The 26,282-nt window shown below is 47.7% G+C and overlaps 1 protein-coding gene across 1 annotated transcript in view; it reads right to left on the bottom strand.

The window, feature by feature from the left end:
* The window catches only part of DSCAM (DS cell adhesion molecule), a 279,020-nt gene that overhangs the window by 81,225 nt on the left and 171,513 nt on the right, over positions 1 to 26,282 (bottom strand). Inside the window, exons 11-12 of the mRNA XM_032594599.1 lie at positions 23,086 to 23,253; positions 11,827 to 11,897 (exon numbers count right to left, since the gene is read on the bottom strand). Of these exons, the coding sequence (XP_032450490.1) occupies positions 11,827 to 11,897; positions 23,086 to 23,253 (239 nt within the window). The remainder of the gene's footprint in view (positions 1 to 11,826; positions 11,898 to 23,085; positions 23,254 to 26,282) is intronic.

Genomic DNA, 26,282 nt, shown 5'->3' on the forward strand with positions numbered 1-26,282 from the left:
CAAATCAGCCTGGGAGCCGCAGTGGCAGATGTAGAGGTCTTTAAAAAGTTGGTAAAAACAGGGATGTGCAAATGCTCACAGCACCATCAAGGATGTGAGTGATGAGAACAGGCACCTCTTCTTTAGAAAACCACTAGCCGGGGCCTGTTTCTGGCATGCTCCCCTCCCCCTTCCCACCACAGGTGAATGGACTCTGCTCACTGCCAGGATTCACCTGCCGGCCAACCATGAGAGCTAAAACCTCTACCGCAGACTTCTGCATTCCAGGAACACCACATTGCTCAGGCATGTTGAGTAACTCAGGTGAAAAATGAATCGCAAATTTTCCTTTTAGATTGCTCCAAATTCACTTAAAATGAAACCTGTCCTCATTTCCCTTTATTACAGGGGTGGCAGTCTGTCTTTTCTCATGTTCGTTCATGTTATCCCTCCAGCCCCCTTCCCTGCTCCCCACCATAAATAGCAGCTACTCAGTAAGCTTGCGCAGTGAACGGATGCATTAAATAGAGCAGTACGGGCTGGTGCCTCTCCCATACAAGTGGACACCTGCAAGTGAATCCGTGATTAAAGCAGAGCACTGTGCTTGTGGTGCCCAAGGTTGGCACTGGGTAGCATGGAAGGGAAAAGAGAGAGGTGCCTTTTCCCATTGTGGGCAAAAAGGTTCCCGAGAAGGAACACTTCACCTGAGCCTAGAGGAAGACCAGCTGTTGCTGGAATGCAGTCGACCTTCCCTGCTGCACCCAGGCGAGATCACAAGAGATGACCCCGGGAGGAATACCTCCGAGGGACCCTTCAGGAGGGATCTGTGATGACTGTGGGGGTGGGGATGTCTGGAGTGGGGAGAAAGCTAGGGAATCCCCTCTGAATCAGAAACCTGCTGAGGGGTAGAGGTGGTGATCTGTGTTTTCACAAGCCCTTCAGGGCATCCTGATGTATGCTCAAGCCTGAGAAACACTGTTGTTGTCTCGGGGAGTCTTTACAGAGTTGAATATTGGCCTTGCTTGGGATGGACAATGTAGTTAAACAACCACTGATTCCTCAAATTTCAGGTCACTAATAACCCATTTTCCTGGTCTCTCTGTGGAACCAAAGGGAACACAAGCAAATAATGACTGTCAGACCTTCACAGTCCCGTGAGTGGCACAGTGTGGAAGGGGCTCTGCTTCACATGCAGCCTCAGTTGGAGAGGGACCACGCCTTGCTGCACAGACCCCTGGCTGAGCAGCCGCTCTGAGTAAATAGACGGTGGGTTTTGAGGAAGCGATGTCCAAGAGAAGAGGTCTGCACCTTGTCTCTGTCTGCACGAAATACAGTGTCCACGCCGTGTGTCTCCTATGAGGGGTACACATGGCCACGTGGCACCCTCCCCAAAAGTTACTGTCATCCAGTGGTCAGGACAGAATGAAGGGTCACATGTTGTGAAATACAAAGTGGACATGTGGTCTGCCCATGAGATGTGCTTTGGAACACAGAAGCTATTCAGTTCAGGGCTGAGAAACTGACGGTGAATGACAGAACTTTGAAATACACACAGTATTGAGAGGCCAGGAACTCTGACTTGTAGCTGGTAGTTACTATTCCAGTCAGATTTGGCAGCTGGGGAAGATGCAGGGGCCAAGTGTATGCGCAGGCTTGGAAAACACATGTAGAATTTTAGAAACAGGCTCTTACAATTTTATGGGATCAAACTGAGGTTAACTATTGCATAACAGGACTTCATTTATTTACTTTCTAAAGTGTGGGGTGGCTCTCATTTCATTCATTCATTCACTCAGTCATTCATTCATCCAGCCAATAAACATTTGTTTATCGCTCCTCTTGCTGGGTCCCCTCCCTTTGCGGAATGTCACTGTCCCTTCCATCCTACACTGTCTGATAACCACACACAGCATTTCTCACCAGCCAGAGAGGCTTATCCAGCGGTTTCTACCAAAGACCTAACAAAAGAATTCACAGCACACACGCAGACCCTACTTGATTTTATATGTACTGGCTCTGAGAGCTGGTCTCCAGAATATCCCACATTTAATGTCAGGGCCTCTAGATGTCTAGATGTTTCTGAGAAACAGAGTTGGCCAGAAGGGTGATGACTCACAGTGTCCCAGATTCTGCGAGTGGAGTCTGTTGGAGAGAAATGGCATGGAGAATGAAGGTGCCCAGGTTCATATGAGGGAATGAGCAGGGATAGAGTGGGGAGGGGTGTAGGAGACATCTCCGTTGGCCACAAGGGATGTAGCCAGGGCCCAGGCAAGAAAGAATGAACCTGGAGACTGTGATGTTTGGGGAGACGGGTCCCACCTGAGTGTCTAGACATTGTGCAGGCAATGGGGATGTAGAGGGAAAGGAGTTTTGGTTAGGATGTCGAAAGAGAGTGTGTACCAGTTTGTGAACATAGGGCTGGGACCCCAACTATTTAGCAACACCTGAGTCATCTCAAAGGGCTTGGGTCCTCCTATGCGGACTAGAGGGTGACAACCTGGGCTACCTCCCCTGTAGGTAATGGGAGCCCCTGGGGATGGTAGGGTGGCCAAGGAGATCTGGGGGCACAGTTGGTCCAGATCTGCTAAGCAAGTGCAAAAGGCAGTGTTTTCAAAGGTATTAGTGTCTTCGTAGAGAAATGGCCTGCCTCAACCATACGAAGAGCTGCTTCTGTCACAGTTTTTGTAACTTTTGCTATGTATTTTCTATCCAGAAGAACCAAAGAAGATCCAAACTTCAGAAGGAAGTCCTTCAGTGCTTTAAATCTTGGTTCAAAGAGCCAAGTGACAGGAAGCTTATTTGTGATGTGTTCCAATTGCATACGGCTGCTTCCCAGGCCTTGCCTTCTTCAGTAAAGCATGGTTGACAAACTATGGTCCAGGGGCCAAGTCTCTTTGGGCATTTCTTCTATATGGCCCTTAGCTAAGAACGTATACACTTTTTACATTTTTACATGGCTGCAAAATTCAAAGGAGGGAGAATATTTTGTGGCGTGTGAAAATTACGTGAGCTTCAAAGGTCAGTATGTCTAAGTAAAGTTTTACTGGAGCTTGGCTGCACTCATTTGGCTGTCTGCTTCTGCCCTCCAGTGGCAGAGCTAAATGGTTAAGACAGAGGCTATAGGACTCACAAGGCTGCAAGTATTTACTCTTTGGCCCTTGACAGAAACGGCATACAGACCCCTGTGGGACACAATGTTGTGGACTGAATCAACGTGCAGGGTAGAATTCATGGGTTGAGCTGGGGTTGGAGGCGGGGCGGGGATGGGAGGTGAGCAATGGTGTGAGGAGACGCACCTCTGTGACAGGAGGGTCTGAGAGGGGCCAGGGTTTGGGCTGAGTGTTTGATGGAGTCAGTCCTCCTTCTTGCGGGGATGGCAAAGTTCTAACTGGGGTCCTATGAGAAGAGCAGCAGTGCCCGCATCAATGGTGCACTTTCGATCATGGATTTAGTATCTACCATCTACTCTTTATGTCATGATTGAAGCATACGGCCCATTGCTTCCACAGAGCTATTAAACTTGGCTTCTTATTTGTGCTTTGGTAATGAGAGGCATTGGCCTCAACTGAAGGACCTATGGGCATGAACACTCACGAATGGGTAATGGAGGAGAAGTGTTGAGAGAGTGTTCAATAGGATAGTCTCCCCTGCCAGGAACATGCTATCCTGGACATGGGACCCCCAAAGGACCAGTCTGGTTCTCAGATGGGGGATGAGGCCGACACATGCCCAAATGCAAAGAGAGCCACAGGTCCTGTGTTGACCCTGGAGTGACCCTGCACATTCTATACCTCATACTTTCCTTCCTTGGGGATTCTGACTTCCAGAAGTCAATAATATGCCTCCTGAATTCTTCTGTTATGTATATAAAAACAGGGCTTATTTTCAACTTCAGATGGTTAACTTCCAGAAAAAACACAAAAAAATGATAATATACCTTTAAAAGGTAGAATTGTTTCATTGCCCATATTTCTGTGATTACTCAAAGCACATAGCATTTTTATTTTACATCTCAACTTAAACTTTTCAAAAGCATGTGCTAACGGGAGGAATCCATCACAAGAATTGAAAGAACGTAAAACTAGTTTTCAAAGAGATTTCTACAAAGAGGAGCTGGCTTTAAAAAAAAATTATACGAGATGGAGTTGATTGGTTACATCTTACTGCATTTAGTTAAATGCATTTGTAGTGGTGAAATGAATCTGAAAGCATACATTGTGTTTTTCTGTTTGCTTTCATGTTATCCTGAACATAGAATGTGGAAACTGGATACAGGACAGTCTCCTACAGCAATTGGCTCATGCTGTCCTGGCCAGAGTTCTTCCTGAAACAGACCACAAAGAACTTTGTCCAGCCTGGTTTTAAATGATAAAAGCAGCATCATATTTCTTCCTTTGCCTTAAGAGACATGTCCAGGACATTACAGGTGTCGTCTGATGTCTGTGCAATTCTTGGTCGGACATGTGTTCCTTTATTTGTTTGATTTTTTCATTCTAACATAGGTGCCCCATTTATTAACTTAACTACCTTATTTGATCTCTCTGATAAGATGAGAAATGTCATCAGCAAGATGGCTTAATGACTGCTCTCTAGGAAAATCAGGCAAATAAAATGGTGTATCTTCATTCACTCACTTGATGGGTGCCAATTGGTTTTATGATGGTTAGAACCATACTCACTATAGCTTGATCTGATTTGCTCTCTGTTAAAAGCAGAGTTGGTATTTTATGAGAACCAGTAAAACTAAACACGAGGCAATCTTATGAATATTTTTCTTAAAGTTACTACCTAGTCATTCATTATTAGATTATTTAAAATAAAATTTTTATTTGTTTGTTGTTGCTGTTGTTTTTTGTTTTTTTTTGTTTTGGTTTTGCTTTTTTGTGGTTTTTTTTTTTTTTTTTTTGGTAAGGCATATTTCACAATATTTATATTTACTGGGATGTATTGTTAGCAGAATGGGCTGTGCTACCCAGAGCCACCTGGGGGCCAGCATCCTGCATAGGGATCAAAATTGAGGCTGTCATTCAAGGGTTCAACCTGCATATTCTAAAGTGTCATCATGTCTTTTATCCTCTCTGTTATCAAGTCAGTACTGACAGATGAGTAGGGAAGATAATACTTATAAACATGTCCATTCGTTTATGATAAAATAAGAAAAACTCTCTGAATGGAACGAGTGTAAAGGGTTTGAGTTTTAGCAAAGACAAAGTAAGTTGCTTGAGGTCATTTTTATTAGGTGTGGTCATGGGAGTAATACGTGATTTTCCTGAAGTCTAATCTATTACTTTTTAAATGATATCCAAGTATTCTTATTATATGCAATTTACTTGTAGAGACATTTAACTTATGTTAATCCTCCTTGATGCATGATGAAATGTCGTCAAGTGATATTTTTGCATATACTCTTAATTTTTCACTAGAAGTAGTATATATTCATACACATATGTCCCTGTAAAATTTCATAGCTAAAATTATGCATAGTGTACTTAATAGGAAATTAAGTAATTTTTAATATTATTCACTCATAAGCAATTTTTATCCTAATGTCCCATCTTAGTTATTTTATTTTATTTTTTTTTAGAGACAGAAATAGAGAGCATGGGTGGGGGAGAGGGGCAGAGGGAGAGAGATGGAATCTCAAACAGGCCCCATGCTCAGCAAGGAGTCTGACACGAGGCTCGATCTCCTGACTCTGGGATCATGACCTAAGCCAAAATCAAGAGTCAGACGCTCAACCGACTGAGCCACCCAGGTGCTCCCCACCTTTTCTCCCCTAATGTCCCACCTTTACAACCTAATTCACTTGTAAAATATGATGTTGCTGTGTTAGACAAAGAAAGACCTGTAGCTGGTCATCAATAAATGTCCAGAACGCTCTTTTAGCTCTAACTTTGTGATTGTCATCATTATTCTTATTTGCATTTTTGATAATGTTCTCTATGAAGCCAAAAATACCATCTCTGCCTCCTAACACTCTTCGCTAGCAGTTTATCACCTAACATCTTTGAAACAGAACAACGAAAGTGCCTCTGACGTCTTGTATTGTGTCATGTTCATCCAGCCTCAGTGTGAAACTTATAGAACAAGCCATCTGAAAGGATTGCCAGCTGGTGAATGGAGATGGCCTTGATCCTAGTCCTTAGTCCAAGCTCAATTTGTGTCCTGTCAGGGTCAATTAACTGGAGCCGTACAATGGGATGTCCCTCCTATGCTGAGTTCCAGCCAATCTCTCCAGCATGCCTGGTGTCAGACCTGGACCCACACTCCTGGCCACTAAGCAGCCTTTGGAAAGCTGGCCAGCATCTTTTTGCTGCACTTGGGGGCTGGGAACCAAGAGAATTGCCTGCTTAGGTTGGGAGGTCAGCCAGGACCCTTGGGCAGTCTGGATCAAGGCTCTCTCTGGGACAGAGAACTAGGGTCAGTGGTGAAGGCCAATCACACAGCTAAACCAGGAAGGCTAACCCAAGGGGTAGATGGAGAGAGATGCCAAATATATGCCCAATGAAGCAAATAAGCAATGGATGGGGTTGTTAAAGGGATTTGTGTATGTTACACACGTACAAAAAAGATGTGAACACAGTAAAAAAAAAAAGGTTTCCAAAAACAAGGTACTTCCTCTTGATATGAATATTTAAACATGAATGCAAGCAACAGAAGTTGTTCATGTGTTCATTTAACACATATTTAAATATAATTCTACGGGGGATACAGTGAACAAACAAAAACAACACAAGATATGCCCTCTATCCTCCCAGAGCGACTCAACTGTAAGAACCTGAGAGAGAATACTCCTAGGCTATGTGGATGCCCAAAAGGTTTTTAAATCTTTGGATTTAAAAATCTTGGATTTTTCTTCTCTTACTATAGGGGAAAGAGCCTGGCTTGTTAATATGAGAAGGGCTGATAGTTACTTAAATATTTGTAACACATGTTGGTCATCGGGATTTTTAATAAAGCTGCTGTAAATCCAACTCTAGAACAAATTGATTAAGAAATGTAAATTCTGTAATTTTTCATAGCCTGAGGATTCAAGTGAGAAGCAAGAAATGAAGTAAAATTAATTTCAAGGCAACCCTTTTCAATTTCAACTGATGTTGGAAAAAGGGGTGTTGACTTACTGGTCCAGTTACGCTAAGGTTCAAGTTTACAGTTGGAAAGAAAGAGGGAGAAGGTAAAAGTTACATTTTTCTTCTCTCCTCTAACACTAATGTCGGGTAAAATTTGTAACATGAGGTTGGAAGGAACAGGACAAGAAACTAATATTTGTTGAACTTCACTTGGGCCCAAGCTGCAATCTTGGCATTTCAAGTACCTTAGCTTTTCGGTTGCTTAGAAACCAGTTGGAAAAGCTGCGTGAGGGTCCTCAAGCGGATAGTCCCCAGCCCTCAGATTTTGGGCAAATCCCTTTAACGTCAGGAGTTTGTACAAAACCTGATGTACTCGACACACAGATCTAATGGCATAATGTATGCAAAACTGAACACAATGCCTGGTAGAGAGCAAATGCTTCAGGGATCCCAGCCAGGGAATACTGTTCTAGAAGGCTGTCTTTTCCAACACAGCAAGCCATGTCCTGGGTAGGGGGATTTATATGCAGGAGTCAAGGGGAACCTGCCATTTATTAAATCATTATGATGAAAGTCACTGGCAAGAAGGCAGTTCTGTTTTTAAATGACGAGCTAAGCCATTTTCTCATTGGAAGAGCTCATCTCAGAAACATACGATAGATAGATTGCAGTGGTGCTTCAATCGGTGGGAATTACTGGGGATTGTGGAGATGTGGTGTTTGGTTAAAAGCATTCTTCAGCTTACTGAAATTTAACCCCCTAAATACGCGATGTTCATATTTTATGGAAATCAGGTGTCTCTTTTCCAACATTGTTCATTTTAAATGAAATCCAGCCAGAGGGGTGGACACAGAAGGGGCAAGAAAAGTGGCAAAGTCATTCTCAGGGACCTCTCTGGAGTCATCAGTTTGACAGCTGTTTTTAGCACGGCCATATTGAAACAGCTGAAAATTCCGTAGTTTTCGGATGGCCTGCGGCTCTAAACGGACTTCTCGTTTTAAACAAAAGGAAATATTTACGTCAATAGGAAAAACAAAAAAACAAAAAACCTCTGCCTTAAATTGCATCCTCTGGAGAAGTGTTTTAAAATACCTGTGATAGTTAAATATTCCAGATGCTTAAGGTTTTCTGTTATAAGCACATGCAAATAGCGGGCAATCAAACTGTCCTGCATTTGCAATAAAATGGAATCCGTGGGATTCTGAGACTGGCCAGAAGAGAAGGTGATGGGCACTTTCAAAAGAGACTTGTTCTGTCGGTATTTTGACACTTATGGACACAGACTGAAACCGCAGTTTTCTGACAAACCAAAGAATTCTCCTTTAAGTTTTATGATTTTGCAGGTACTTTATCAAATCTGTTATCAATAATTGGTAGCTTTACATATTTGTTCTGATTTTAAGGAACGCCAGCAAAAACATGCAGTAAATTGTATTTGCTTCTGCAGACCCTTCTGTCCTTTAAAGGGTTGAGGGGGGAGCCAGAGCTAGAACATGAACCTTTAGTATCATTTATTTTTATTTATTTAGAACCACTGATGTTACCTCTAGAGTTGCTGCCAAGGCGCTGCTCAGCATTTTTATTTAATTCCAAATACGTAAAAGTATTAAAAGCCCGATTTAATATGGCCCTGGTTCTCGGACATCTGCCCGAAGGCTGACATTTGATGTGACGTGCAAAGGGCCATTTCCTCTGACACCTATCACAAAATTTGTGAACCATTACGGCCACTCAGTTTTCAATAAATTACAGGAGAAGCCCATTGGCCGTCCGTCTGCCCCACAGAGCAGGGCTCACATCTTTGGGTGTCCTCCCACAGTAGGCTCGGGAGAACCTCACTGTAGCGTGGGTTAGACCCTCATGATAGTACAGCCTGAGGCTCGGATTTCCTCATAGCTAGGGTGCCTTCTCCACGGCAGGTGCTGAACGATGGAAGGCTTCAGAGGCCATTGTGATATGGAACATCTATGCTATGGACCTCATCATTCTCAGCTCACAGATGTCCTCCGCCAATCATTTGTTCATTCACTCATTCATGCATGCCAAGGTGCCAGTCACTGGGGACCGAAGATGGATGAGACACTCCCTGACCTTCAGGAGCTCACAGAACAACAGAACGTAGAACAGAACGTAGAACCCGTGTGATGGGGGTCTCACTGAGCTGTCACCAAGAGTGAGGGTGGCACAGACGCTCCGATAATTAATTCCACTTCGGAGATGCACACATCTTCACAGAGAGTCGAGTCAGAGGGACTGAGCAGGCAGAAGGGGGAACGTTACAAACGGTGTTGGCCATGACCGGCAAGGAGGAGGCAGAGGCCAGCTGTGGGCACGTTAAGGGACCATTGTCACTGGAGGAAAGCAGGGTGACAGCCTGCAGCCAGTGCTGAGTGGCCTGGCAAGCCCTATGAGTAGACCATTCAGTCGGCCCTGGGGAAACTTCACCAGACTTGAAAATTTTAAAATTTGACTTTTCTTTGGTGAAAGACATGGGTGGATAAAAAAGAAAGCCGTGTTGTTTATTTTGTTCAACAGAAGGGGCATGTCACAGAAGCACTGCTTACACAGTAATTAAATGAACTTAGTCTCCAGCTTCAGTGTTAAAGAAAGGCTGCCAAAGTGCCCCCGACCTTTAAGAGGTCGAGAGCCTAAAATGGCTGTTTTCCCACCAAAGCCCCAGGGCTATTCTCTCCTCTGTCTTCTCTGCACTGAGCTCACCTTCTACTTACGTCAGCTGTCCCGTGACCCTGAATGAGTGTCCAGCCCAGTCCTCTCACAACTTGGGGGATTTCTATCCCGCTGACTGGCGCGGGGCTCCCTCTCTGGGGAAATGTGATTTCTCTTTCTTTCTTTACTTCCTTCTCTCTTCCCTTTTCTGATCAGTCTCCATACACAAGATATAAATCTGGGACTTTTACACCATAATAACATCAAGGCATATTTTCTGCAATGTATCATCCTTTACATATACTTTGGGTTGCAGATAAAAGCATAATTTAGTTGAATCGGGGACGCACTTCCATCACATAATCAGGCCAACAGGAAATGCCAAGTCAGCGAACGGCGGCCCTTACCTCGTTCGGTCTGTTAAGTCACCTGTGCACCTGTCCGCGTGCTGACGGGCCACAAAACGTCGGCCCGCTGCTCCGAGGGAAAACACTGAACCATGCATTACGACCGGCTCATGACCTAACGGAAGCAAGGCTTTCTTCTAAGAGCCCACGACATGGTCATTCTTTTGACACTAGGAAGAAACGTAACTGCAATTTACCGACTTTGGCTTTTTTTTTCTTCTAGAGACAGAAAGGACGCAATGCCCCTTAAAGTCTCAAAAGTTTCCATTTTTCGGTGTAGGAGCTCTGTGGACAGACACCTTTCTCATGAGGGACCAGAACGCTTTAGGGACCACAGGAATAGCACTTTTCCGGTGGCAAAGTGTGAGATGCTGCAGGGCCAGTGGAGGAAGCCTCACAGAGCCTTTGAGCCCGAGTGAGTCAGCATTCCGTCTGTAGCGTGGCTGGGATGCGTACAGGGTTACGGCTTGCTGAGTGCCTTTTATTACACAGTGTGTGATGCTCGCAGCTGGCGGACGTGCTCACAGAGACAAACACCATCCCCGTCCCACGCTGCTTGGCCTGCACTGTCCGTCCGGCTAAATGGTCCTGGCTTGCTGTCCCCCGGAGCCACAGCACTGGCTAGGGGATATAAGAGCTCGCCGCAGGAGGGCTTGTGGCCTTAAAGTGCGTCAACACCACCATGACAACGAGGATCCTTTTGTGTTATGGACGCAGCTCACTTTTCTAAGGAGCTGGGACCGGAAGGACAACAGCAACAGCAGGTGTGATGAGTTAGGTCTTCCCGGGTTTCAGGGGCGAGCCCCTTAAGGACCCCGCTGTGGTTGTCGACTTCTCCTCTGAGATGGAATGCAGGGAGGGAAACCAGAGCCGGAAGAGCCAGTGCAACTTACACAAGTTTGGCTCCAGCAAGAATATTCTGGATAAAAGGGATTGGATCTACAGTCATCAATGGTAAGAGCACATCGAGGGATGACTAATCCCCTAGACAGTTTCCCCCACCACGTTAGTGACGTCGGGCAGTGCACCCAATGGGCTGCTTGTGACCGGCTTGTTCCAGGACATTCACCAACTCTGCTTCCTCCGCCAACAGCTTTGCTAGGAAAAAACATGCCAGCCGGACGAAATTGTGCCGAGTGGGCAGCTGTTCAGTTTGTCGCTCAAGCTGTGTCTCCCCGCGACCGGCTGACCAGCGGCCGGTCCGCACCTGTGGCCACGTGCGGTCACTGCTGCCTAGGATGGCACCTGGCTCCCTGAGGGGACGTGACAGGCACCGTCCGGGACACCGCGAGCTGGTGGAACAGTGCCGGCAGGGGTCCATTCCACCAGCTCAGTGGGCTTTGTGCCATCTCTGATGTGCCGCTGGGAGAAAAGCCACTAGAAAAAGCCCCCCGCCCCACCGGACAGAAATGAGACGCGCTGGCCACATCTGTTTCACTCTTTGTGTGGAGACCAGCTCTTAGGACTCCATCAAATTCCACGCATGGAAACAAGGCAAAACGACCTCGCTCTTTGTGGGTACAGAATCAGCCGCACGAGTGTTCAAAATGGGGATATGCATATTCGATTTCAAGAAAAGGGCTGTTAATCTCATTTCGCAAAACAAAAGTTGTACGAAATGTGAGTGCCTCAGCATCCTACCACTTAACACGAGTGAAGGGCACACCCCGCACAAAAAGCGTCAGGAATGCAAGTGTTTTTACCTTCCAGGTGACTCTGATGCTCTGAGATGAGATGGGCTCCAAGTGGACTTCCTGAGGTGGGCCGTCAGGAGCTGTGAAGACCAAAGCCCACAGGCCCGTTAGAGCCGAGTTCCAGAGCCGACTGAAGTCTACGCAACATGCAGGCCCAGAAGACGCCCCCCGCCCCCCACCACACCTCCCAGAAGCACAGAGAAACGTGTCTGCAGCTTCAGGAAGCAATTCAATTTGGCAGAGTCACTGGGTCCTAAATTTACCCCGTGTTTACCCAGTCCCAGGAACAATGAACCTTGGGGACCCGCCCTTCTGTCACCTCCTCACCACGCCTTTGACAACGTGATTAATAAACCCTAAGTCTGAGCAAGTTCACAGGTAAAACAGGAAGTTGAAAAACAGTATTTCTTTTATAAACCTCTGCGGTGGCTGTTGGAGCGCCCTCTCTTTCCCTTGGAAGCTCGTGTTTAGTGACATGGTATTGGGGCCATGCAGGTTGTTCAGAGCTATTGGGGCAAAACAAAAAAATCAGGATTCGTCTGCCTTTGAGTCTCTTAGACGACTTTAGTTTTTCGCACTCTCTGATTAAAAAACTCTCGTTACCCAAAGTCTGTCGCCTTGGAAGGCAGAAGAAGCAAAGTTGAAGAGTCAAAGCGTGCAAGTCGTATCACCTTATTTTCAATGGTTGTAGAGATTCCGATTACGTTCCGGTTCCAGTCGGTCACTAGCATGAGCGACGTGCCGGCACTAAGCACACAGCGTAGAACTCAGAGTCGGAAAATATTTTTGTCCGCCGAGAGTTCACGTGTTATCAGAATGGCGAATGCACGCTCTGGGAGAAACACCACCGTACGGCAGACCAGATACTCAAGTGTCTTCCGAGAAGTGGAAGCAACTGGTAACCCAGGACTCAGAGGAAGAGACCCCCTCGGATGCAAACGTGCTGTCAGAATGACAATTCTGTGATCCCTGCTGAGCTGCACAAGGGCCACATCCACGGACTTGGAGATGCCACTTTGCGGCAGGGGAAGGAGCCCGTGGCAGATAAGAAAGCAGAAACAGTGAATGTGAACCGGTCTGAAGGGTTCGCAAGTCAATGGCAGGGTTAAGATAAAGGTCAGATTAGGGGAGAAGGGAGGTCAAGGGAAACCCGTTTCCCTTGATTCAGGAGAAGCGTGAGCCATACTCGGATGGAGTTGCCAAGCTGGTGGGTGTTTTGGTCTTTCTGCCTGAGTTCAAATTCTGGCTGTTATCACTTAGTAGCTGTGTGGTGCTTTGCAGGTGACTTAATTCTCTGTCTGTTTCCCTCGTTATTTAACAGGACAATAAAATTCATGTCCTAGGATTGCTATGAAAATCATGGACTCTGTAAATACAAGCAATAATAGTTATTGCCATTGAGTGTTTTGCATAAGGGGAAGTAAAGGGGGAAATTCACACAATGAAAAGAAAAGGTACACTTGAAGGAACAACGTGTGAGCACAGACACAAGGGCTCTATCAGGAGCAGAGGTGGTAGGGGTCCCAGGGGGGCATCGGAGCAACCACCTCCGGGTGGGAGGAGGGAAGAAAGAATGGGGATGCTTTCGGGGGACTTGCTGGGTGAGGGAAGCAGGCTCAAACCTGATTGCATTTTCCCAGCTAAATCGTAAGAGGCAAGGTCAGGAAATCAGAATTGGAGCAGGAAGGAGGGCCGTGGGCTTTAGGAACACACAGGCTTGAGGAATGGCCTGTGGAAAAGCATGCCCCATACAGCACAGAGGAGCAGGGACCCCCAGTTTGGCACATGAACATGACATGGGGAGAAGCTCACGTGTGGGCCTTCATGAGGCCACCGACAGGTGCAGACGGAGCGTGCAGGTGGGCTGGGGTGAGCAGTGCACTGGGCAGGAAGAAGCTGGCACCCAACTTCTACTGGAGGACGGACAACAGGACCCTATGACTCCATACAGGGGGGAGAAGCGGGGGTAGGGAGCTGACTCCAGAGGCCAGGGCTGGTGGGACCAGGAGAGAGTAAGAATGCCAAGAGGGGAAGACGATTTTCCAGAAAAAATGGTTCATCGCGTTTTAGAAATATGAACCTGGAGGGAATTGGAGATACTGGGTGTGCAATGAGCAGCTGGAAATGTTTACAAGGGCCGGGAGAGAGAGAGAGGAGGAGTTGAGTCTGCACTTGGCTTCCTTCCCCATGTCTCCTTCCGTCCTGCTCACGCCAGCCCTGAGATCTGCCCTGCGGGTCTCCTTTCTGTGCTTGGCCGGCCGCTGTCCCCACGGAGGCTCTCAGCCTCACCCGACAGCCTGCTCCAGACCCTCATCTATGGCTGGTGCCAGTTTCAAAGGGGACATGGGCCGAGAGCAGCCTTCAAACCACTCAGTCATCATACTGACTTCCCTGTGTTCTGTGTCCTGTGTCTTGCCTCCTTCTGCACGCTTCCATTCTGCACCGCCACCCCCCACACACCCTCATGTCTCAGCTGCCACCAACATCTCAGTGGAACCCAACCACATCTGCCCTAGGCAGATCTGACCTTCTCCCCCGGAGCTTTCTTTTCCCTCTGTCAGTGTTGCCTGCCTGCACCTGTGTGACGCCCACAGCGCACCCCATCTCAGCATCGGGACCGTCACAGTCACTGTGGTGCTGGGCACACACGTAGACTGTCTTCCCCTAGCGGACTCTAAGCTGAACAGCCTCCTGACCCGGGTCCAGAGCAACCCGCTTTGAAGGGGAAAGAAACGTGCAGACACTGAAACAAAGAGCATGGTTCTCTCTCCCCAGCAGGTCATGGGGACGGTTGGTTCGCCATGGGTGCTGTGGCCTCTTGGATCCATCAATGATCCTCCAATGAAAGGAATGTGCTAGCACTGAAGGGGACTCCAGAGCAGGGACCAAGGGAGGGGCTGGCCTCCAGCCACCTGCCATAATGGTTGTCATAGCTCTGCACCTAGATTCTGCTCACAGGGTCAGGCCTTGAATGCAGGAGCCTTCGATAGGAGCTCCAATGGAAAGCCGTGGGACAGGTTTCTCCCACACTGATGATTCTGTGGTCATCGGGAAGCATGGGGTTCGAGCCTGAAAATCCTTCTTGGAAAAATTACTTTGAGGTCTGACAGCTATATACTGGTGCTGAATTATTTTAATTTAATTGTGCTACATCGAATATCATGAGGATCCCATTTGAGAGGCACAGGAGGCAGGCAGTGTGGGGACAGCCCCGCATTCTGCGTCCTCTGGGTGTGTCTGGGCCGTGGCCTGTGGTGTCGTGGCACACAGTCTCAGGCTTCACATCCTTGACGACATGTAGTCAGGCTTAAAAACAAAGATGTGAGGACAGTGTTTATAAAATGGCCTGGATTTTATCAGAAAACATGAAGTCAATGATGCAGTCATGAACTGGGGAGGATTTGTTTTTCCAGGCTGGTCCCTTACTCTCCAAAGGACCCCCCCCCCCCCGCCCCAGTCCCTGTCTCTAGGACAGACCTGACCATGTTTAAGAACATGGCACCTTTTTATGTAGCCTAGTGGTTTGTTAGTAACTCATTTATTGGTTGGCCTATTCTCTGAAGGGAATGGTTTCTGACCTCCCCTCTCTTAAAAATAAAGTGATAGAAGGGTGCCTGGGTGGCTCAGTCAGTTAAGCGTGTGACTCAGCTCAGGTCATGATCTAACGCTCCGTGAGTTCAAGCCCCACGTCTGGCTCTGTGCTGACAGCTCGGAGCCTGTTTCGGATTCTGTGTCTCCCTCTCTCTCTGCCCCTCCCCCTGCTCATGCTCTGTCTGTCTCTCTCTCTCTCTCTCTCAAAAAATAAATAAACATTAAAAACGAACAAACAAACAAAGTAATAGAAAAAAAAAGACAAGGGAGGAAAGAACAACCTACACACACACACACATTAGCGCCACGCCCAATTAAACTAAGACGCATTTTTGGTTTTTTGAGCATTGAATTTTCCACTCTAAGTTTCTAAAGCATTATAGGAAAAACCTTTATTGAAAAAATTAGTCTGCTTTTGGAATTTGCATGGTTTCCTGAGCTGTAATTAGCCCCTGGGTCTTCATCTCATGGCAAACAGATGATTTCTGTAAAGTTATAATCCAAGGCAGATTGAAATCCCAAATGCTGAAAGTATTCAAGATCAACCACTAGGTCCTCATTTATTTAACTAACTTTGAAAATTGTGTTGACATCTGACATTTAAGAATTTATGTACATGCTCTTGAACTGAAGCTATCACTATATATAGAAAGCATAGTTTCTTCTCTTTCTAGCTTTTTCTTGCAAGCTGGGAGGTAAGAATTAAGAATGAATGTGATTTTTCAAAACAAACACTCTTTGTATTTCTATAGAAGCCCAAACTGTTCAATCTGCAAAACGATAGTAAGTGAAAATGGTATTTCAGTTCCTCATGTTTTTCCTAGGCAAGGCAGCCTTTACTAATTCTGTCTGGCTCAAAACACAATGATGACGGACCCTTCCTAACTTCCAGACACGCAGACCTCTGCTCTTGATCTCCTCTTACGGGCACCAGGGCTGGCCTCTCATCCCTGCCTCCTGACACAGCCCCTCTCCCTCATCCTGCTAACCTGACCCCTTGTGGCTCTCAATGGACGGTCTCCACAGACTGTCCTCTCTCTCACTTCCCATCAGCAGATACCAAGACTCCAGCTATGGCACACCCCTCTACCCTCGGAATATTCTCTCCTCCACAAAGCCATCTCCTGGCTTCATTCAGACTCTTGGAACCAAATCAATCATTTAACGTGGCTGAACCATCCCAGTGGGAATCTGTTCCAAGTTTCCACCTCTGGTTCCCTTATTGGGGAATTTACTGAGGGCTTACTCTGCACAGGTCCAAAAGCAGGCAAGGACTAGGTATAAAAATGGGTTTAAGAAATGTCAAGTCGGGGGGCATCTGGGTGGCTCAATATATTGAGTGCCTGATTCTTGATCTCAGCTTAGGTCATGATCTCAAGGGTCTGAGTTCAAGCCCCGCACTGAGCTCCATGCTGGGCATGGAACCTACTTAAGAAAAATAAAAAAATAAGGAAAAAAAAATGTCCGAGGGGCAACTGCACAATTCTACCACACATTCACTTCTGATGGAGGTACTGGGCATGAGAGCAATGTTCTTTGCTGGGAGAAGGAGACAAAGACAGTGTTTAATAAAAATCAAATTAAACAAAGAACAGTTGACCCCTACATGGGAAAAAAAGGAATTCATTTAATAACTATTTATCAAGTGAATAGTTTATTAATTTAACTTTTTAATTTAAGACTTATTATGTGCCAAACAGTATTCTAGGTGGCTGGGATGCAGCAATGGACCAAACAGGCAACTATTCCTGACCTTGTGGGAGGGACTAAAAATAGCTCATAAACAAAATAAATTGGTAGATTGTATGCTATGTGGATGGCGAGCGATGCTATTTTTAAAAAATGAGAATGTTGAGGGAGGGAGGGGACCTAGTATGCTTGAGTAGGCAGTGGGTTGGACCAAACACCTGAAGAGGTGTGGGAGGAGGGGGAAGAACATTCCAAACCATTCTAGAACATTCTAGGTTAGCCAGGGAGTGACTATAGGGCATGGATGAGGGACAGCGAGGCAGCCAGTGATTTGTTTGGTTTAATTCTCAAAGTCTTTCAGAGGAAGCTGAAGAAAAACGACAGCCATGGGGGCAGATTGCTAAGGGCTCAGCGGCAGGGCGTGCCTGGTTCTTCCCTGTGGGCAGACGCTGTGCACTTGACCGTCTTTTGGAAGAACACGGTTGATGCCACACTGGGTCCTACTGTGCACTGACCTTCATGCATACTGTTACACGTGGATGCCTTTTATTCCTTAAGCCCTCATCATATCCTCTCCCTCTCAGCCCCCAGCTCAGCACAAAGAGGACACTCTTCCTCTGGATCACATCTTGCTTCTCTGGACTGTGATCAAGGCTGACGCCCAGGGCTGTTAACTTAGCACCAGATCCAATGGAAACCCAACGACTCCATGTGGTGACCCTTCCGTCATCCTGACCTTCTCTCCTCTGGTGCGTCTGGAAAAAATTCAGTGGTTTCTCCGCGAGCTCCTGCATATCTGAACTTCTGCATTCTATGGGCAGTTTCATAACGAAGACGGTGAAGGGATCAGCCACCCAACCTCGGGCACCGGCGCTGGTGACACATAGCGTTGGGAGCACAGCTGCTAATGGGGAAGCTGGTCTTGGGTGAGGGTCAGCTGTGGACGTGATGCGACGATCGGTGTTGAAGGAACTTGGTAAGACAGTGCGCCTCCGGTCCATTAGGATCTAATCCCATTAACTCTTGCCTGTGTCCCTACTTCCTCTCTCTCCTTCTGCTCTCTGAGGGCCTAGAGGCTGCTGAGGGAAGTCAGGAAGACAGCTCTAGACAGTGAGACCCCTGATGCATGTCAAGCATATACCAGGGTGTCTGACAAACGCATCTGTGAGCCCTCACATGAAAACACACTTGGGACTGTGGCATTGGAACCGTGCTATTTTCTAATGTTGGGTAAGGACACTGTGTAGGTGGCAGTGACACCTTCTGCACTAAGCTTTGTGACGGAAGATACAGCAGGAGTCCAGAACCCACATTCCCACCACGGCCTAAATTAGGGATCTGTAAACTTTTAAAACAATTTTATTTATTAATACTTTTGAGAGAGAGAGAGCGCACAAGTGGGGGAAGGACAGAGAGAGAGGGAGACACAGAATTGGAAGCAGACTCCAGGCTCCAAGATGTCAGCACAGAGCCCGATGCAGAGCTTGAACTCACGAACTGTGAGATCATGGCCTGAGCTGAAGTTAGGCACTTAGCCAACTGAGCCCCCAGGTGCCCCTGGGATCTATAAACTTTTTACGTAAGGGGACAAGTAGTAAATATTTAGGCTTTGCAGGCCACAGGAAGTCTCTGTGACATATTCTTCTTTTTAAGATGAAAAACCTATTCTTAGCTTGAGGGTTGTAAGTGGGATTTGGCTCATGGGCTGTAATTTGCTGAACCGTTACGTGAAAGAAGGGTGGGGCGATGATGAACTCAGGGGAGCATATGGTCAGCCTCAAGGTAACCTCTGTACCCTTGGCCCCAGCCGATTCTTGACAAGCAGGCACTCAAGAAGAACCGTTACTAGATTTTGATCTGACTTTTCCAGATTTTAAAAACTGACACCTAAATTCAAAGATTGGCACGCTAATAGGCAGACCCAAGCCGAACACACACTCGGGCCTGCTGTGCTGTGGGCTGCAGTCTGTGACCGGGAACAAGGCCCAGCCCATCAGGACAGGGTCAGGAATCTCAGGCTGCTGGCTCTGGTGATTCCCGTGTCTTAGCTGGTGCTCGGACACGTGTGGCTTCCTCTTCCTCCACCTTCCACCCCTTCTTCCCTTTTGCCTTTCTCTACTTTTCTTCTTTTATTTTTTTTTAATCTTTACTTATTTTTGAGAGAGAGACAGAGTGCGAGTGCGAGAGGAACAGAGACAGAAGGAGACACAGAATCTGAAGCAGGTTCCAGGCTCTGAGCGTCAGTACAGAGCCGGACGTGGGGCTCGAACTCACAAACCGTGAGATCATGACCTGAGTGAAGACGCTTGACCGACTGAGCCACCCAGGTGCCCCTCTCCTTTTCTCTCCTCATGAGGCCCTTCAAAGCTTCAGTGCAAATGTATCCTCATCGCACACACAGGGGGTTCACCGTTATACCCACTCTACCACAATCCTGTGAGGCATCTTCATGAATATTCCTCCCACATCAGAATTCCATGAAAGGTATGGAATTCCATGAAAGGCTGGCCTTGTGCCAGCCACACATGAAGAATGAGACCTGAGCAGCGTGTAGCCCCTGATGATGAGGGGGGTCACGGCATCATCCGGGACACTGAGCTCCATGGAGAAATGATGATATGCCTCAAAGGCAATTGCCAGAAGGATTCCTACTTGTGCTGGGGAGGAGCCCTGATGTCATCCAGGGAGACGGGAACTTGGTTGCCCTTCCAGACAGAGGACTCGGCACACATGCAGAGAATGGCAGGTGGGGGGCAGGAAAGGGCCAGAGGAAGCCGAGTGTGGCTTCCAAGTACAGGGGGTGTGGGGAGACCCGGACCTAACTAACCACCTCCCCGACTCATGTCCCCACCCAGGTGGGTACTGACCGATGTCCCCCGGTACCTCAGACTTGGGCAATGCCTCACCACAAAAATGAGTGGGTCTACAGATTCCGGAAGTTTCCATCTGAGGATTCTTACTGCCTGAGAGGCGGCCTCTTTTTTTCGTAGGTAAAGTGGGCACGAAAGATGGTCATCTGGAGATGACAGTATCTCCTAGAAGATGAGCCTTTGGGTATCCCTGCTGGGAAGCCGCAGCAACCTGCCGCCACCGCAGGCAATTCTGACAAGGGCATCTTTGGTCAGGACGGTTGCCTCTCTTCCTACGTGAGTTCGCGTGTGAGAAAACCCGCTTTGTTTCTTCCTTTATTTTTTAAATGTTTTTTTTTTTTTATCTATTTTTGAGAGAGAGAGCACGCAGACAGGGGTGGGGCAGGGAGAGAGGGGGACAGAGGATCTGAAGCAGCTCTGTGCGGACGGCAGCGAGCCTGATGTGGAGCTCCAGCTCGCGAACCGTGAGATCGTGACCGGAGCGGAAGTTGGACGCTCAACCGACTGAACCACCCAGGCTCCCTTGAGAAAATCTGCTTTTTAAAATTCCAGCCACAAAGCCTATGCACCCAGACAAAGCCAAATTCTGTTTTGAAGCTTCCTTCTGTTCTACCTGCTCCTCTCCTTGCATCTTCCCTTCGCTCATCTGAATAGTAAATGAGCGAGGCTGGCAGGAAGGAGCAGCCGACAGCAGCCAGCGTGCAGGTAAAATCCAAGAGGCCGCCCTGGAAGCCAAGGAGGTGGCTTCTGCATCTGAGCGTCTGCAGAGATGCTGGGAATCTGTACTGCAGGCCGGTGACCGGAGCGGCTGTTCGCCTGACCGCCCAGACCGGAGGGACGCGCTGCCATGGCAACGGCCAGCTGCAGCAGAGGCCACGCAGAGCCAGAGAAAAGCAGCAGGATTCATAACGGCGATCAGGAAGGCAGCCCCAAAATGCACCAGGGGAAAATACAGTTTTCTTGAGAAGGCTGTCAAGACGGGGCAGCGTTAGGAAGGAAGGAGAAGTTTGCACAGTGCGTCAAAGATTACATTTTGGGGACAGTGTGTCTTCCCTAAATATACAACGTGATGACATTCCAGGAAGTTAGTGGGTTGTTGAAATATTTAAATAAAATTCTATTTCTGCAGGAGCGTGTTGATGCGCATTTCTCACTTGTTTGAGACCTACAGAGTGCTTTCACAGCCTGCCTTTTTCCCCCCAGTGACCCACACGGTTGGGGTCAGGAGGAGAAAGCCATCATTACATCTGTTTTGCAGATGAGCAATCACACCGAGTTTCTAAGTAATAGAAATGGCTCAGCCCCGGACACTCAAGCATACAGCTATCCTATTGCCTGCCCTTAAAAATGGTTTTCAAGAACTGATATGTTCCTGGGTTGAGAAAAAGTGCTCATCTCTAGTTCGGGAAGAGCTGTCCATTCCAACCCAGTATTGACAGAAGACGGTATTGACGTAATCAGAAGAATACATGTTTGCAACTTTTTTTTTGAGCCAGCAACCTTACTTCCTGGAATTTCACCTAAAAAAATAGCCTTAAATGTCAAAAGATACACCAGAAAGGATGTTCATCACAGTGGTGTTTGTAGTAATAAGAAATGGAAAATTTCTTATTACTAATAATAAGATCTATCTTATTATCTAATAAGATCTATATAAGATCTAATAAGATACGATTTGTTAAGTAGATGGTGGAAGGTATCATTAGGAATCGCAGACGAGTACTTAAGGGTATACAAGAGTGATGTCCTTCCGGAAGGCCGCTAATGAGGGCCAAAGAGAAGTGCGTGGAAGGAAGAAAGTCAAGAACAGCCCTAATTCCCCCGGTGAAAGCTGAAACAGATCTCCCGTGGACTCTCACTCATTTGGGGATGATCCTCTTAACCCTGGTGATGAAGAAGGGATCTGAGACTACATTTCCAACTTTATGGCAGTGGTGGGTAGTAGCTGATTATCTCCGATTTCAGGCAGAGAAAGAAAAGCTAGGTTTGGGGCTGGACACTCTTCCTCCCAAGAGATGAGCCTGGCCTTGATTCCTTAGTTTTCCTTCCCCCTCTCCTGCCAGGGGGTGGGTTGACAGTCAGCTTTCTCAGTCCTCTACAAACTGGTTAATTCACCCCTCGGTAGCCATGCATGTGGGGGAGCGTGCACGTGTGTGTGTGTGTGTGTGTGTGTGTGTGTGTGTGTGTGAGAGATGACTGATTTACGAGGTGGTATCGCCATGTTCACTAGTAGCTCTAGGTGGTGGGATTATGGAAGCGGTTTTACCTTCTACAAAATGCTGATCTCTAGCCTCTTAATTTCCTTTTTAAAAGTTTTTTTTGACATTTATTTATTATTAAGAGAGAGAGACAGGGCATGAGTATGGGAGGGGCAGAGAGAGGGGGAGACACAGAATCGGAGGCAGGCTCCAGGCTCTGAGCTGGCAGCACAGAGCCCGACGTGGGGCTCGAACCTGCGAATCTCGAGACGATGACCTGAGCCAAAGTCGGCCGCTTAACCGCCTGAGCCACCCAAGAGCCCCTAGCCTCTTAATTTTCAACACTGACTATGAAATTCTTTGTAATAGGAAAAAGAACAGTAAAGTGTGCTATAGAAATATTGACATTTCTAGCCAACAAAATATCTCCTACCACTGTCCCCCCAACTCCTCACGCACAGAGTTTTCTTGCCATTTTCTACTGAAGCGATCCTCTCGCACCTGGGCTGCGTAGGGCCTTGGGCAAGACATACACTCAAGGCTCTCCTGTCAGCCTGGGCTCCATGCATCCAAACCAAGGAAGTGTAAAAATGGCAGCTTTTACAATTGTACAAGTCAACTGTAAACAATCGTAAAAGCGGTCGTGCAGCTCTTTAAATATCACCAGATTGTTAGTCTTCTAGGTTTGCCTTCTAATTCTTGGATACGAGAACCCTGAACGAAGTCTTATTTGAAGAGCAGCGCCTTCAAAGCAGGAGGCAAGGTACTGCCCGCGTCTCTAACAGGGCCTGGCGCCACGGAGGGAACCCTTCAAAGGCCAGACACAGGCAAAGGCCTGATTCCTTGTTAGCTGCCTGAGCCCTGAGGGCCGGCTGGGGGGGCTCTGGGGTGTGGGCCTCGCACTAGAAGGTCACACGCACCTGCCTCGTCCGCGGTGATGGAGAGCTCGTTGCTGGGCTCGCTCTTGCCAATCCGGTTCTTGGCATACATGCGGATGCTGTAGGTGGAGGAAGGGTGGATATCAATGATGGTGGCCGAGTTCAGCTGAGGGGAAACATCTTTGGTTCTCTGAGCAGAATCCCAGGAGTCTTTTGGGTTTTGTTTTTCAAAAAAGAAGAGATAGAGACGTGAGTTTTTTTTCTCTGCCTTTGACAGTCCACAAGTAGGAATTAAACACACACACACACACACACACACACACACACACACACACACACACACAGAAAGGAAGGAGGAAGGGAAGAAAGAAAAGTTAACAACTCTAAGTGAATTCTCAAAGCAATGCTCCCAGTGTGTTCCAGCGGGCTGGCCACCAGAGGGGGACATCATACTCTCGTTCACGCTGACGGGGACAAGGGCCGTGGGTGGCTGAGTCCGGGAGGACCTCTGAGACAACCCCACCCGTGTACCGGTGGATATGAAGGAGGACAGTACACGCCGTAAAAGCACATGTCAGTGAGGCGGTAAACAGCCATAGCAAGGCACTCATTGTACAGAACAGCAAAGGGGATTACGGTTCAGGCACTGCCCCCCGCGCCCCCCCCCCCCCAAATCCCTGGTTCTAAAAGGCATTTGAAGAGCAGAAAGACCTCTAGCCATATCAGATCCTTCCTTCTCCAGAAGCAGAGGGGTGAATGTGAAATACCTCCATAAACACGAATCTCAGTCTCCAGCATCAACGTTTACTTTCAAAGAATTTATTGTAGGGATTCTTTTTCAACCACAGTAACATTAACAAGAACCCGTGCCCCATGTGAAGAGGGAGCATTGGAGAGGTGACAGTTTGTACCTGCTGATATTTAGGCTTCAACCAATAAGGAGCAAACAATTCTTATTTCAGAAGACATTTGGGCGGTTGTTAAGGGCGGGGGGTGAGGGATCAAGAGATAGCATCAGTTGTGGGAGAAAAAAGACAGGAGGTGGTGGACACAGATGACGCTTATGTACTCCCACAGCCCCCGGGGTCCCCTAGGGTGACGTTCGCTTGCAGGAACCTCACTGAGATTCTGCATTCCCTGCTGGATTCTGAGCTCCATGACAGCAGAGACCATGCTCGCCGTGTTCAATGCCATGTCCCCAGTGTTTGCACAGTGCCTGATGCACAGCAGACAAGCCACGATTAAATGCATATTTAACAGATAGATACATAAATGGCACACACACACAGACCTCCGAGCCCTGGGTTCGTTTCCCCCTTCCACGTTAATGATGAGCACGGACGTTTAGAGGGCTGGTCTGCCTAAAGGTAGCCGTGAATGTTAAGAGGTCTTCTGGACCTTGTACCAAAATAGGTTTCTTCAAGGTGGCCTTGGAATGCTGTATCTTATCAGAGAACACAGCACAATGAATATCCATTGCACCTAAAAGGAAAACTGTCACTTGAGTCAAGAAGACTGAAGATAGAAGAACTCGGACGTAGAAGAAGCTGGTACAAAAATTCCAATGGTGGAAGGGAAGAGTGGGTTTCAACAGAGGAGCCTGAAGTGAGGGGATTAAGTACCAGTGGCCTGACACGTAGACACGAGCCTTGTCCTGCAAGGAGAAAGCCAAGCCTTCTGGAGAAGACGTCTGGAACAAGAGAGGAACGCCCAGGCACTAGAAGGTGCAGAGAAAGTAGCTAACCAGCCCTGGGAGGAAGCAGATACTTGTGGTGGTTGATGGCTCTGCCCAGGGCCATGTGGAGGTTTCTGGAATTGCCAGGACGTGTCTGGGAGGTGGCCGAGAGCCCGAAGAGGCATAGTGACACCCACTGACCACCTCCTCCTCCTGCCAATCAATTCATGAGTAGTCCGTGGGGTCGTGGCCAAGGCCGGGGGTCATGGGCTGGAAGCAGAAGGTGTTTTTAGCTTCTTTCTTACAGTTCTTACTCTTTCGCAGAAAAAAAGGATGATGTCAACGATCATGATTATTAGAATAAGGCTCAAAACAACACAGGGTGGATTTTGAGCTGAAGGTCAAGAAGATGAGAAAGAATGTTTTATCCCGGAAGATTTGAAAGTAACCGAGTGGAGAAGGAGAAGAAAGCGTAGTTCAATCCGCCAGACACCCTCTGGCAAATGATACAGCATCAAAGGAGGAATAAAAACAAGGGGGTGACTACCCAGGAGAAAAGAGTCGGGACAGGGCTTGGAAATGCGGCTTCTGATCTCAGACGCCGACGTGCGGACAGGCAGGACGTGGATTATTAGCAGAGTGTGCTGGAGAATGTAACCCTGGGCGTTACAAACAACCACAGAGCGATCCTGGCACTTGGGAGGATGGAAATGCACACCGAAATGCAAATACAACTAGGAAGGGTTACCACGGACAAAATACAGAAACTTAGGGGTACGTCACAAACAGAAATGCAGGCTGGGGAATCTGAGAGGCCTGGGATGCAGGCATGAATGGAGAGTACTGACTGGTTAAGGGCACGGACGGGAAGAGGCAAGGAATGAAATTGTCAGGGGAATTTATCACGGGTCTCCCTGCCCAGTGGAGGAAGGGGACGGTGCTGTCCGGATGCAGAGAACGAACGCAGTGTAAGGAGGGTTTATAAGTCACGCTGGAAGATTGTTCACGAGGGACCATTTACCAAGGTGTGGGCTGGGCTACAGGAGCTTGCAGAGGTTGCTCACACTCCCAGCATCTAGCAAGAGTGTGGAGCTGCTCCCTCTGCGTCGGGAGGGCCAAGGGATGGGACAGCGTGGTCGGAGTCCAGACAGGGCTGGAACCTCAGAAGAAGAGCCCAATAGAAGCTGCATACACAGAACGCAGCGGCTGCCAGGATCCTTGTCTGATCATTCTCTGTGCCTGGCACTGGGTGAAGCCAAGGGGAGGTCAGAGGGAAGAAAATCTGTGTTGTAGTCTTGGAGGTCAGCCTCCCCGAGAAGGGCAGACGATGGGTTTGTGCGGCGGGTCAAGGCGGCAGCCAGAGAACAACCAGCGGCACAGGGAACTCGTGTTTGTGGAGTAGGACCTGGTCACCCAGCACTGTGCAGGGCAATTTACAAACGTGACTCCTGCAGTCCCCAAATGTGTGGGCACAGTGGAAACACCCTGGAACTTTCTGACAATGGCACTTTCAGACCTACTGAATCAGAATCACCGGGTAATGGTGCCCAGGAACCTGTACTTT

The sequence above is a fragment of the Lynx canadensis genome, chromosome C2 (genome assembly GCF_007474595.2).
Source record: "Lynx canadensis isolate LIC74 chromosome C2, mLynCan4.pri.v2, whole genome shotgun sequence".
Taxonomy (NCBI): Eukaryota; Metazoa; Chordata; class Mammalia; order Carnivora; family Felidae; genus Lynx; species Lynx canadensis.